This window comes from Lepus europaeus, chromosome 13, assembly GCF_033115175.1.
Source record: "Lepus europaeus isolate LE1 chromosome 13, mLepTim1.pri, whole genome shotgun sequence".
In the NCBI taxonomy this organism is placed as follows: Eukaryota; Metazoa; Chordata; class Mammalia; order Lagomorpha; family Leporidae; genus Lepus; species Lepus europaeus.
Window position 1 is genome coordinate 33,483,067 of NC_084839.1, and position 12,608 is coordinate 33,495,674.

The following is a 12,608-nucleotide window of genomic DNA, read 5'->3' on the forward strand; positions in this document are numbered from 1 at the left end:
AAGCTTTGACATTGTCACTTCACTCCTCCAAAGTTAACATTATTTTCAAAATGTTTTTATCCAGTGAATAAAACATGTATTCTATTAAAGCACAAAAGGTATTATAAAGGCATTAATATTTTTAGCATCCAAACATAAAAGGCAATTTAAAAATCTTCACTATATTCAGAATGGCAGGTCATACATATTCTCAATGGTGAAAATATCCGGGACAAGTCACATGAAGTCCTTACCATAAATACACATGTTCATAAACATATACACCCACTCCCATTCACATACATGTATGTATATACCACCATTTGAGGGACAATTTATATGATTAATTCCATGTTATGTAACAGCACTATATTCAAAACTAGGAACCTATATTTACATTGCCAAGGAATTCATTTAACAACATACTTAACATAAATTTCTAGAAAAGAGTTATCATTTATTTCCTTTAGAAAAGAAAACCAAGTCACCTATTCAATAGACAGAAGCTTAATATGGTGAGTAGTTTTGTGGTACACACACACACACACACACTTCTCATAGTAGCATCTAAACACAGGAACTAAAAAGTGGACACAGCTCATCATAATGATACTATGTGTTTCTGTACTACCTAACCTTTGCCTATATCTCAGATTTGTCATATCACTTATGAAAGTAAAGCAAATTAAGGGTGGGCCCCACAAATGCAGCACCAGCGATACTGTTTAAGCATGGTTTTTTTTTTTTTTTTTTTTTTTTTTTTTTCTCATTAAACTTTGTTTTAATGGGTCTCAAAATTCTGTGACAGATTTTTGGTCAAGTTGTTTCCATTAAAAAGTAGATTTTAAAAACTAATAACTTAAAACTGCCACGCACAAAAAAAATGGTCCACACAACATTCTCCTTTCCTTCTGAAGGTTTTACGATGCATTGTTATCATTAACCAGTCTTTCACTATTAAACTTAAATGGCCAATTGAGACAAACAGTTCTGAGACCGTTCTTCCACCACTGATTAAGACTGGGGTGGCAGGTATTAGGGATAATATTCATTTAGCCTTCTGAGCTTTCTGGGCAGACTTGGTGACCTTGCCAGCTCCAGCAGCCTTCTTGTCCACTGCTTTGATCACACCCACAGCAACCGTCTGTCTCATATCACGGACAGCGAAACGACCCAGAGGAGGATAGTCAGAGAAGCTCTCGACACACATGGGCTTGCCAGGAACCATATCAACAATGGCAGCATCACCAGATTTCAAGAATTTAGGGCCACCTTCCAACTTCTTTCCAGAACGACGATCAATCTTTTCCTTCAGCTCAGCAAACTTGCAAGCAATGTGAGCTGTGTGACAATCCAGCACAGGGGCATACCCAGCACTGATCTGACCTGGATGGTTCAGGATGATCACCTGAGCAGTGAAGCCAGCTGCTTCCATTGGCGGGTCATTTTTGCTGTCCCCAGCAACGTTGCCACGACGAACATCTTTGACAGACACGTTCTTGACGTTGAAGCCCACATTGTCCCCAGGAAGAGCTTCACTCAAAGCTTCGTGGTGCATTTCGACGGACTTGACTTCAGTTGTGACGTTGACTGGAGCAAAAGTTACCACCATGCCAGGTTTGAGAACACCAGTCTCCACTCGGCCCACAGGTACAGTGCCAATACCACCAATTTTGTAGACGTCCTGTAGCGGCAGACGCAGAGGCTTGTCAGTTGGTCTAGTTGGTGGAAGGATGCAATCCAGGGCTTCAAGCAGTGTGGTTCCACTGGCATTGCCATCTTTGCGGGTGACTTTCCATCCCTTGAACCAAGGCATATTAGCACTTGGCTCCAGCATGTTGTCACCGTTCCAACCAGAAATTGGCACAAATGCTACTGTGTCAGGGTTGTAGCCAATTTTCTTAATGTAGGTGCTGACTTCCTTAACGATTTCCTCGTATCTCTTCTGGCTGTAGGGTGGCTCAGTGGAATCCATCTTGTTAACACCAACAATTAGTTGTTTCACACCCAGCGTGTAAGCCAGAAGGGCATGCTCACGGGTCTGCCCGTTCTTGGAGATACCAGCTTCAAATTCCCCGACACCAGCAGCAACAATCAGGACAGCACAGTCAGCCTGAGATGTGCCTGTAATCATGTTTTTGATGAAGTCTCTGTGTCCTGGGGCATCAATGATAGTCACGTAATACTTGCTGGTCTCAAATTTCCACAGGGAGATGTCAATGGTGATACCACGCTCACGCTCGGCTTTCAGTTTATCCAAGACCCAGGCATACTTGAAGGAGCCCTTTCCCATCTCGGCAGCCTCCTTCTCAAATTTTTCAATGGTTCTTTTGTCGATGCCACCACATTTGTAGATCAGATGGCCAGTGGTGGTGGACTTGCCCGAATCTACGTGGCCAATGACGACGATGTTGATGTGAGTCTTTTCCTTTCCCATTTTGGCTTTGATTTAGCGGTGGTTTTCACGACACCTGTGTTCTGGCGGCAAACCCGTTGCGAAAAAGCTAAGCATGGTTTTATCACGCTACTAAAATCACATAGTTGTCTTCACTTTGAGGATGGAATTTGACCTCCCACATTCTCATCTGTTTAGAGTAACACTAAGCTAAACAGATAGACAATAGTTATTCTGATGGTAATGGCAAAAATTTTAACAACATTCTCATTAAATGTACTTAATCACAAATTACCAAAAAGAGAAATTTAGCACCAAATGGTGAAGAAAAACAGCTTAATCATTTTACAACTTCATTTAAAGTCTAAAATGTAAAATTTAATACTGTAAATTAAATTTGCTTGAGAATCTCCTGACAGTTACAGAATAAGACAAAAATCCCATTCAAATATAATTATACCTAAAGTCATAAGTGCTCCCAGTAAAAGCCATCCAGCTTGGGTGCGTTGCAAAGACAGCCTGCTATTTTGGGCAGCAGTTCTCAGAAGATCTTCAGCAATGCTAACAACCATCTGCAAGAGAAGTTTCAAATTAGATTTTAATTTGAACAGCCAACTAGTATACTTTATTTTAAAAGAAGTTGTCCTTTGGAGATGTTGCTGTTAACAGGTTTGCAGAGAGGTAACCTTAAGACCTATTCAGCCTTGATTTTCCTGATGACTCTGACAAGACCCCAGCTCAAGAATCTGACTGCCTGTATTCACATACCAACTCTTCCATTTGCTAACTTTCTAACTGGGGACAACTTAACCTCCCTGCCTTAAAGCCCTCAATGATAAGACAGGATCACCAATTTCCACTCTTGCAAGGGTTAACACAGTACTCAGAACAATGCTAGCTCATGTATGTAACCATTTAATAAACACTATTATTATGGGACTACTATCCTATGTTCAAAGACTTAGTAAACTCCCATACACACCTACTGTTAAACTAATCATACAAAGCTTACAGTCCAGAGAGAAAAGACATAAGAAAATGAGAAGTAAAAACAGCACATGATTAAATGATAAAATAGCAGCACAGATGTAGTAGTTATCAGCAAAAGGAAAGGCTTTTATACATTGAGTGGTTTTTAAAAAACTTCAGAAAAGAAACAGACTTTGAAATTGGGCCTCTAAAAACAAAACCAAAAAAAAACCCTTAAAACCTGAAGTTTGGTACAAGTGAATAAAAGAAGGGGATAAAAATTCTAATGCCAAATGGTTAGTATTGCTACAGACTGAAAACAAGGCACAAGAAGAAAGCAAGATGATGAATCTGAGTAGAACCTGAGAATAAGGAGAAGGAGTAAAAGCAAATTATGAGACCAGTGTACCAAACAGAGGAAATTATATTCTATTCTCTGAGTACTAGGCAGTCCCTAAAGTTCTCTGAACTGTGAAATACAAACGAGGCATGAGAAAGACAGGAGAAAAAAACTTTAAGAAAGGTAATTTATGAGAAAGCAATCAAGACAAAGGAAAATGGAAACCTGGACTAGTGTCATAGCTTTGGGACTCAGAAGAATGAATGGACCCAGGACTAACATTCCAGAAAAAAATAAGGATTTAAAAAGCTATCCCAAATCTGCCTATATAAAGTTTCAAATAATATTTACAAAAACACTTAAGATTCCCAAGAAGAAACCATAAGTGTAGCACATAACAGAAAGCCTACTTTTATCAGCAAAATGCTAAATATGGCAATAGCATATTCTCAATACAAGCATGTGATTTTGTATTTCTAAAAGTTGAAAGAAAAACTAATTTTTTAAGATCAGTCATGCATTGCTTAATGATGGTTTATACAGAGAAATGGCTCCTTACAAGATTCTATTATTGTGCAAATATCATAGAGTATGCTTTCACAAACCTAAATAGTAGAGTTTACTATATACTAAGGCTATCTGGTATATACTGTCATACATGCAGTGCAATGATGGCCAAAAGGTCATTATGCAGTATACAACTGTAATTACAATGAGGTTTTTTCAGCTAAAACAAATTATAAAATGATACCACACCCAGACAAGAAGTGTTATTCCTGTATCAGAATTAAATATCAAACTTAATTTAAAATGCTCACAGAAAACTATACTTAATATTACCAAAGAAAAACTATTGTGATTTAATCATTCATTTCAATATTAAACACAGCAGTGTTACAATAATGACCAAAGTCCACAGGATAATGTTCACAAATCTTGGATCTCCCTCATACCTTTCCTTTAGCATGAGGAATGCCCAAAGGACACTGATGAACACCACCTAATAGAGCAGCCATTGCAAAGCTGTATCCACTAACAGCTTCTGGAGAAGTCTTCAAGTTGTTGAGTCGCTCTGCACACCTGTCTAGAAATGGTGTCAACTGGAAAGGTAATGCCACAGCCACACAGCGCAAACACCATGCAGCGGCGAGTCGAGCAGCCATACTTGGATGAAGAAGCACTGAAGTTACAATCTCCAAAAGTCCTAGAAAAGAAATACTCAGAAATTGACTCTGAAATAAAGTCAAACAGCTTCAGAAACCCAAGGGTTGTGTATAAAACAATTAAAATCATGATGACCACAATTTCACACAGGTAGTTTCATACCTTTGCCAAGAACACATGGACAAAGGTATTAATAGTTTATTCTGGTGCAAAAAGTTTTGAAATCCATGAATAGTTTTTTTCATCATACTCAGTTTGCATGAATTTTTGAAATTCTTGCATTAGTCATTAACAGAGTGCTTTAAAAGAATGGCTTCTAAAATATAGTACAATTATATCCAACAAAACAAAAATGCTGATGTAAAATTAAGGTCTTCAACAAATTTTGTCTATAATTATAAACAACTATCATGACTGTTTTTGATTTCTCTCCCAACTTTATTTCACTATTTAGTTCAATATTCCCTAGTGAAAATTAAATACAACCCAATGATCTAAATTGCTAACTAAAATAATAAGAAACTTAATCCAGAGTTAAATACCAATCACACTTATCACCCTGAAAAACAATGAGAAAACATCCCAGCAAGTAACTGAATGCCATACCTATAGAGGCCTCCTGAATCAGAGGGGAGGCAGTGGCATTGAGGCTCTGCACTAGGCTCCCGAGCTCCTGGAGGGCACAGACCATCACATGCTGGCTTGCTGCAATGTCTGCAGCCCCAGATTTGTTTTCACCACTGGTATCATTCACTACTGCTTCTGTAGACACAAAATCACATATTTGACATGGGTGAACTGAGTTGTAATGCAATTTTCTTAGTCTATACAATTTCTTTTCAGTCATTCCAGTTGATCCTTGAATGCTAAAAATCCTAAGCAGTTATTTCTCAGCAAGAACCTTGTATAAGTAAACACTGGATTGACTTACAAATACTGTTTAATGACCTAATGGCAATACAAAAAAATATACACAATGATATATATTTGACTGCTTCTAGGAATACAACTGAATTTTAGTAAGCAGCAGCAATCCATGCTATCTTATGAAAGCACAGATTCTGGACAAAGAAGACTTGGGTTCAAATCCCAATTCCACATGTCATACTAGCTATGTAAGACTAGGCAAAACATTCAACTTTTCTATCTTAACTTTCTCATCAGTTAAAGGGCTTAAACATGCCTTTCTCAAGGGGTACTATAATTGATTAAGAAAGCAGTGCATACATAAAGAATCTAACACAATGCTGCCCCCAGTACACATCCAATAAATTTTAAGCAAATACTACTGTTGCTTTATTTTTTAAAAAAGATTTTGCTTATTTATTTGAGAGGTAAAGTTAGAGTCAGAAACAGAGAGAAAGGTCTTCCATCTGCTGGTTCACTCAGCAGAGCTGGCTGACCCAAAGCTAGGAGCCAGGAGCTTCTTCCGAGTCTCCCATGCGGGTACATGGGCCTAACCAAGCACTTGGGCCATCTTCCATGGCTTTCCCAGGCCATAGCAGAGAGCTGGATCGGAAGAGGGGTAGCCGGGACATGACACAAACCATGCCCACATGCGATGCTGGTGCTGCAGGCAGAGGCTTAGCCCACTATGCCACAGCGCAGGCCCCTACTGTTGCTTTACTACTATTACTATCTCAAGCACTCCAATATACTAGAGGCATCATTGTCAAATTACTGACCAAAAAGTAAATCAACAGGAAACTGGCTTTAGAGCTTCTTACTGAAATGTCCCTCAAAGTTATTAGCATTGATCTTTCTCACCCTCTTTTTTTTCTCTTGAGTGAAAGAGACAGAGAGAACGAGCAAGGGAGTGAGCTCCTATTCACTGGTTCATTCCCCACATGCCCTCAAAGGTTGGGGGTTGGACCATGGCTGAAGCTGGGAGCCAGGCACTCAATCTAGGTCTTTCATGTGCATGGCAAGAACCTAATTACTAAGATGAGTCATCACTGCTGTCTTCCAAGACCTGTATTGGTAGGATGCTGTAGTCTGGAGCCAGGAATAGAATCCAAGCCTTCCAATGTAGGACACAGACATCTAAACTGCTAGAATTAAAATATATTTAATATGAACAAACTAGAGATCTCTTGTCAACTAACTGGAAAGATACTCTGGTCCATAAAATCTCAAAATACATCACTGCATTTAATTCTGCTGTTATGATTTTATAAAATCAAGCAGCTAATCTATGACCATAACATTATTAACCTTTAAATGACAGTAAAACTTTTGCACTTTTTGCATTCATTTTGAATAAACTATAGAAATACATAATGCAGGGGCTAGCCCTGGGATACAGTGGGTTAAGCCATAGTCTACAGTGCCAGCATCCCATATAGGCACCGGTTCAAGTCCCAGTTGGTCCACTTTCAATCCGGCTCCCTGCGAATAAGCCTGGGAAAGCAGCGGAAGATGGCCCAATGCTCGAGCCCCTGCACCTACTTGGGAGACTTGGAAGAAGCTCCTAGCACCAGGTTTTGGCCTGGCCTAGTCCTGATCACTGCAGCCATTTGGGGAGTGAACCAGTGGATGGAAGATCTCTCCTCTCTCTCTCTGTCTCTACCTGTCTCACTATTAACTCTTTCAAATAAATAAATCTTTTAAAAAAATGATTTATTTGTTTAAAAGGCAGAGTTACAGAGAAAGAGGGAGAGACAGAGACAGAGATCTTCCATCTGCTGCTTCATTCCCCAAATGGCTGCATAGCTGGATTGGAACTGGCCTAAGCTGAAGCCAGGAGCTTCTTCCAGGTCTCCCACATGGGTGCAGAGGCTCAAACACTGGGGCCACCTTCTATTGCTTACCCAGGAGCATTAGCAGAAAGCTGAACAGGAAGAATAGCCAGGACATGAGCCATAACTCACACTGGATGCTGGCGCCAGTTAATCCACTATGCCACTAAGCTGGCCCCTTTTCGCTATTAAAGTCTAAACTCTCTCAACACAGGTGTTACCTGGATCTGGCTTACTATTTCACTCCTACTATTTGGCACAGTGCTCGTGGCATCCCAACAATTTTTCAACAAATCCATGTAAAAATCTTTTTCAAGCTGTGAATCTAGAAGAGATTAATATTTTAGCATTACCAAATAGATATATCTCATTAACTTAAACATTCTTTAGTTCATAATTTTCAATTAGCTTTATGCATTTAAAAATGATATTCTGGGGCAGGTGCTGTGGTGCAGCAGGTTAAGCCATTGTCTGCAGCGCCAGCATCCCATATGGATGTGGTTGAGTCCTAGCTGCTCCACTTCCAATTCAGCTGTCTGCAAATGTACTTAGGAGGCAACAGAGCCCGAGTGCAAGTCCCTGCACCCAGAAGAAGCGCCTGACTCCTGGCTTCGGATCAGCCCAGCTCCAGCCATTGCAGCCATTTGGAGAGTGAACCAGCGGATGGAAGACCGTTCTCCCTCTCTCTGTAACTCCACCTCTCAAATAAATTTGGAAAAAAAAAAAAAAAAAAAAAGATAAACTGTTACCTGAGATGCCTGTATCCTATATAGGAGCTCTGGTTTGAGTCCCAGTTGCTCCATTTATGATCTAGCTCCCTATTAATTGCCTGGGAAAGCAGTAGATGATGGCCCAAGTACTTGGGCTCTTGCCCACCCATTTGGGAGACCAGGATGGAATTTCTGGCTCCTAGCCTCAGCATGGAGCAGCCCTAGCCTTTGGAAAGTGAACCAGCAGATATAATCTCGGGCTCTGTCATTCTTTTGAATAAAATAAATAAATCTTTTTAAAAGGATGTCTTTATATTGAATTGATTTGTAAGTGGAGTAAGAGAGGGGCATATATCCAGCAGATTTTCATACAAAATAATTCATACACTTTGTGTATATATGTTTGGTTTTAAAGACTTAACTTGATTTGAAAATTCAATTTTGCTTTTTATATTATGTGAGCAAATTGTAAGATGCCTATATTATATATTTTTAAGATCACTGTTCAATTGCATGACAAAATAAGCAATATTTTGTATGATAATTCCATATGAGTATTGAAACTGACAATGATCATGTTACAATAATCATTATATAATGATATATGGCCTTCATGTTGTTTGCTTTATTTGGTTTTGTTTATACTTGTGTTTACTTTATTAGGACATGTTAAGGTAATAAATTAGTTGTGACTTTTCTAGGCATTAATAAAGAAAACAAGTTTCCAAGTGAAAAAAAAAAAAGGATTACTGAGGCTTCAAAATATATCCTACAGGTGGCTAATAACCACCTGCAATTATTCCTCATAAATATTCATATTAAGCATTTTAGGGGAGAGAAAAACAACAGCAATATGTTTATAAAACAATATACACAAAGCAGAAAAAATGACAACTGACTATTCCTTGAAGACAGGAAGGTACACTGCTGCATAGCAAAAGGGTTGTAAAATCAGTATGGGGACTAAGAATAAACAGAAAATGTAATCTTAGAAATGTGCTAACCAAATCTTGACCTATCTCATTGTCATTGTACATTGTTTTAATATTAAATAAAAATATTCAACAAAAATGACCATGGAAATGCAGTCCAGGAAGATATAAACTAGCCAGATCTGAGTAAATAGAGAAATAGATAACTGAGGTCATCAGCAACACACTTTTATGACATCATTTCTTACCCACTGCTTTCATTTGTTTTCCTATAGCTTGGCATATTTCCTTGGCAGCTGCAATCTGGGCTTTCTCACCCAGCAAACTTCCCACAGTAGCTCTCAGGATAAAGGAGACACATCGTCTAGAGTACACAGCCTCAACATGTGTTTGTGTTGCTCGAGGATGGGAAACCAGATCGAGAACGTGGGACAAAAATGTAGCAAAGCTACGCTCCAACCACTGACCACCCAGTGTTGTTACAAAAACAACATATGCCTAGAAACAGATTAGCATACAATTTCAGATAAATTTATGTACATGAACAGAAATTATAGATAAAGCAACTATAGAAAAAAACAAAAATAAATTATGTTTGAGATTAAAATAGAGAAAATTTGAGTTTTGTTTTCTGTTTTTTTTTTTTTTTAATACTTCTAGCACAGGAATTACTGGTAAAGTATCTTCGACTAAAATGAGGTCTTAGGATAATGGCTTCGTGAAGAACATAGAGAATGGGAAGGGAGGGAAGGCAAGCTGAATTCACCCAGTGATCAATGTAACACATTACAGAAATAAGAAAACCTTAACAAGCAAAACAAACACTGACTACAGCTACAAAACACTTTCCTATGACTTCCTCTGCATGGTAAAAGTGGTTTACTTCTACACTGAATTTGTTTCAGGGATGAGGTACAGTTGTTGTGATTTTCACTATGATCATGAAGAACTACAACATCTTATTAGGAGTTAATTATTATTAGATCATTAGCCATAAATATTTGGTGCTAATTATTACTTTGAAATCATAATTCTAAGTCACAATTAATTGCTTAATTCACTGGTAACTAATTATTATAGTAAATCCAGTCAGGGCAATAACCAATATGTTTAGCTATAGAGTCACTGGAGAACAATGCTGTGGTGTAGTAGGCTAAGCTTTGCCTGCGGTTCTAGTATCCCATATGGGCACTGATTCGAGTCCCAGCTGCTCTTCTTCTGACCTAGCTCTCTGCTATGGTCTCAGAAATCAGTGAACAATGGCCCAAATGCTTGGGCTCCTACACCCATGTGGGAGACCCAGAAGAAGCTCCTGGCTTCAGATTAGCCCAGCTCCAGCCATTGCAGCCATTTGGGGAGTGAATCAGTGGGTGGAAGACCTTTCTGTCCATCTCTCCCTCTCTCTGTAACTCTTACCTCTCAAACAAAATAAATAAATCTTTGAAAAAAAAAAAAAAAGATTAACTATCTTGGGGCTGGTGTTGTGCATAGCCGGTTGAGCCGCTGCCTACAGTACCCGCATCCCATATGGGTGCTGGTTCGAGTCCTGGCTGCTCTGCATCCTGTCTAGCTCCCTGCTAATATACCTGGGAAAGCATGGGGGGATGGCCTAAGTGCTTGGGTCCCTGCACCCATGGAGGAGACCTACAGGAATTTCTGTGCTCCTGGCTTCAGCCTGGCCCAGCCTCGGCCATTGTGGTCATTAGGGGAGTGAACCAGCAGATGGAAGATCTCTCTCTCTCCTTCTGTTTCTTCTTCTAACTCCACCTCTCAAATAAATAAATCTTAAAAAAAAAAGAGGTTAAATGTTTCAAGCTACCTGAGTACAGTTCCATTTAAAACTAAATTATTTTCATCCAAGGAGAATTTGGGCAAAAAAATTTTTAATGTTTATATAAATATAGTAGATACATGTTTATTTACATATCATAAAGTATCCACCATGTAGTTACAATAAGCATATCATTTGGAATTTGGATGTTATTTATCCACTTGGTAAAAGAAGAGTTTTAAAAGAAGCCAGACAACATGAAAAATCTGTATGTACTGTTACTTAGTCTTCTGTAAACTTTCACAAGGAGATATGAAAACAATTGTATTATACATCCATAACACAAACCTGTGTAACTCCAACTCTCACTTCACGATTAACAGATCCTCCGACTTTTAACATTTCTCCACCACTCTTTAAGAAACCTGATCCTCCACGGAGAAATCCTGTGGCCATGAGCTCTAAGACTTCATCAAATGTCGCTCGCTTCACATTTTGACGCATTACTTTCAAGAAGAAAAGTAAATTTATAAACAAATATATTTCTGAATTAGTTTTTTTTTTACTACTTAAATCAAATTTCTGATGTCTCTAAAATTCAAGCAATTATTTTTAGGGAAAAAATTTACTACAATGGGGATATCATCATTTAGTTTTCTTATAATCCTAAAATTTACAATGTGCTTGTAAACCTGAATTTACTCTTGAGACAAAAAAAAAAAAAAAAAAAGCTAAGAAAAATGGAATGAGCTAGAAAATCAAAGCAATTCAATAAATCTATACCAAAATAGTCTAATAAGGATAAATATACTAAGCGTAACACAACAAGGATAAAGTACACTCATAGCAGTTACTGCTAATTGATCACAGCTCTCATTCCCAGCTGAGGTGGATGCAAAGAAATTTTCTTAACATAGTGCTTTCTTCCTTTTTTTTTCTTCCTTTTTAAAACAGATTTCATGTATTTGAAAGGCAGAGTGACAAAAAGAGGGAAAGACAGAAAGGTCTTCCATCTGCTGGTTCACTCTCCAAACGGCTGCAAATGGCCAGGGCTGAGCCAGGCCGAAGCCAGAAGCCTGGAACTCCATGTGGGTCTCTCACAGAGTGGCAGGGCCCCAAGCACTTGAGCCATCTTCCACTGCCCTCCAAGGCACATTAGCAGGGAACTGAATTAGAAGGAGAGCAGCTGGGACTCAAACTGGTGCTCCAATATAGGAGTTACACACAGTGGCTTAACCCACTGCTCCACAATGCCGGCCCTCAACACAGTGCTTTCTATTAGCAATTACAGATGGATTAATTCGCCACCCCTGATACAGAACTTCACATTTTATAAAATCCTTGCACATATAAAGGTTGGCTGAGTCAGGCCAAAGCCAGGAACCAGACGCTTCATCGTGGTCTCCCACATGGGTGGCAGGAGTCCAAACACTTGCACTATCTTCTACCATGGAGCAAGCCAGGATGCTACCACCTGGACTCCATATGGAACGCTGGCATCACAGGCAGGGCTTTACTGGCCAGGCCAAACGACTGACCCCTATGAAACACTTTTGGTTCCAAGCGTTTCAGGTAAGAGATTACCCACCACAGTCCCAAGAATTCTATGG

At 39.0% G+C, this 12,608-nt stretch overlaps 2 protein-coding genes across 6 annotated transcripts in view; both read right to left on the minus strand.

The window, feature by feature from the left end:
• The window catches only part of HEATR5B (HEAT repeat containing 5B), a 124,208-nt gene that overhangs the window by 83,346 nt on the left and 28,254 nt on the right, over positions 1–12,608 (minus strand). For all 5 annotated transcript variants that reach the window (XM_062209252.1, XM_062209249.1, XM_062209250.1 and 2 more), the window contains 5 exons: positions 11,347–11,504; positions 9,476–9,725; positions 5,454–5,609; positions 4,637–4,887; positions 2,835–2,946 (listed from right to left, as the gene is read on the minus strand). In XM_062209252.1, the coding sequence (XP_062065236.1) occupies positions 2,835–2,946; positions 4,637–4,887; positions 5,454–5,609; positions 9,476–9,725; positions 11,347–11,504 (927 nt within the window). The remainder of the gene's footprint in view (positions 1–2,834; positions 2,947–4,636; positions 4,888–5,453; positions 5,610–9,475; positions 9,726–11,346; positions 11,505–12,608) is intronic.
• On the minus strand, positions 910–2,483 carry LOC133772591 (elongation factor 1-alpha 1-like). Its single transcript, XM_062209246.1, has one exon. It carries the CDS (start codon positions 2,414–2,416, stop codon positions 1,028–1,030), a length of 1,389 nt encoding a protein of 462 aa, XP_062065230.1. The 5' UTR covers positions 2,417–2,483; the 3' UTR covers positions 910–1,027.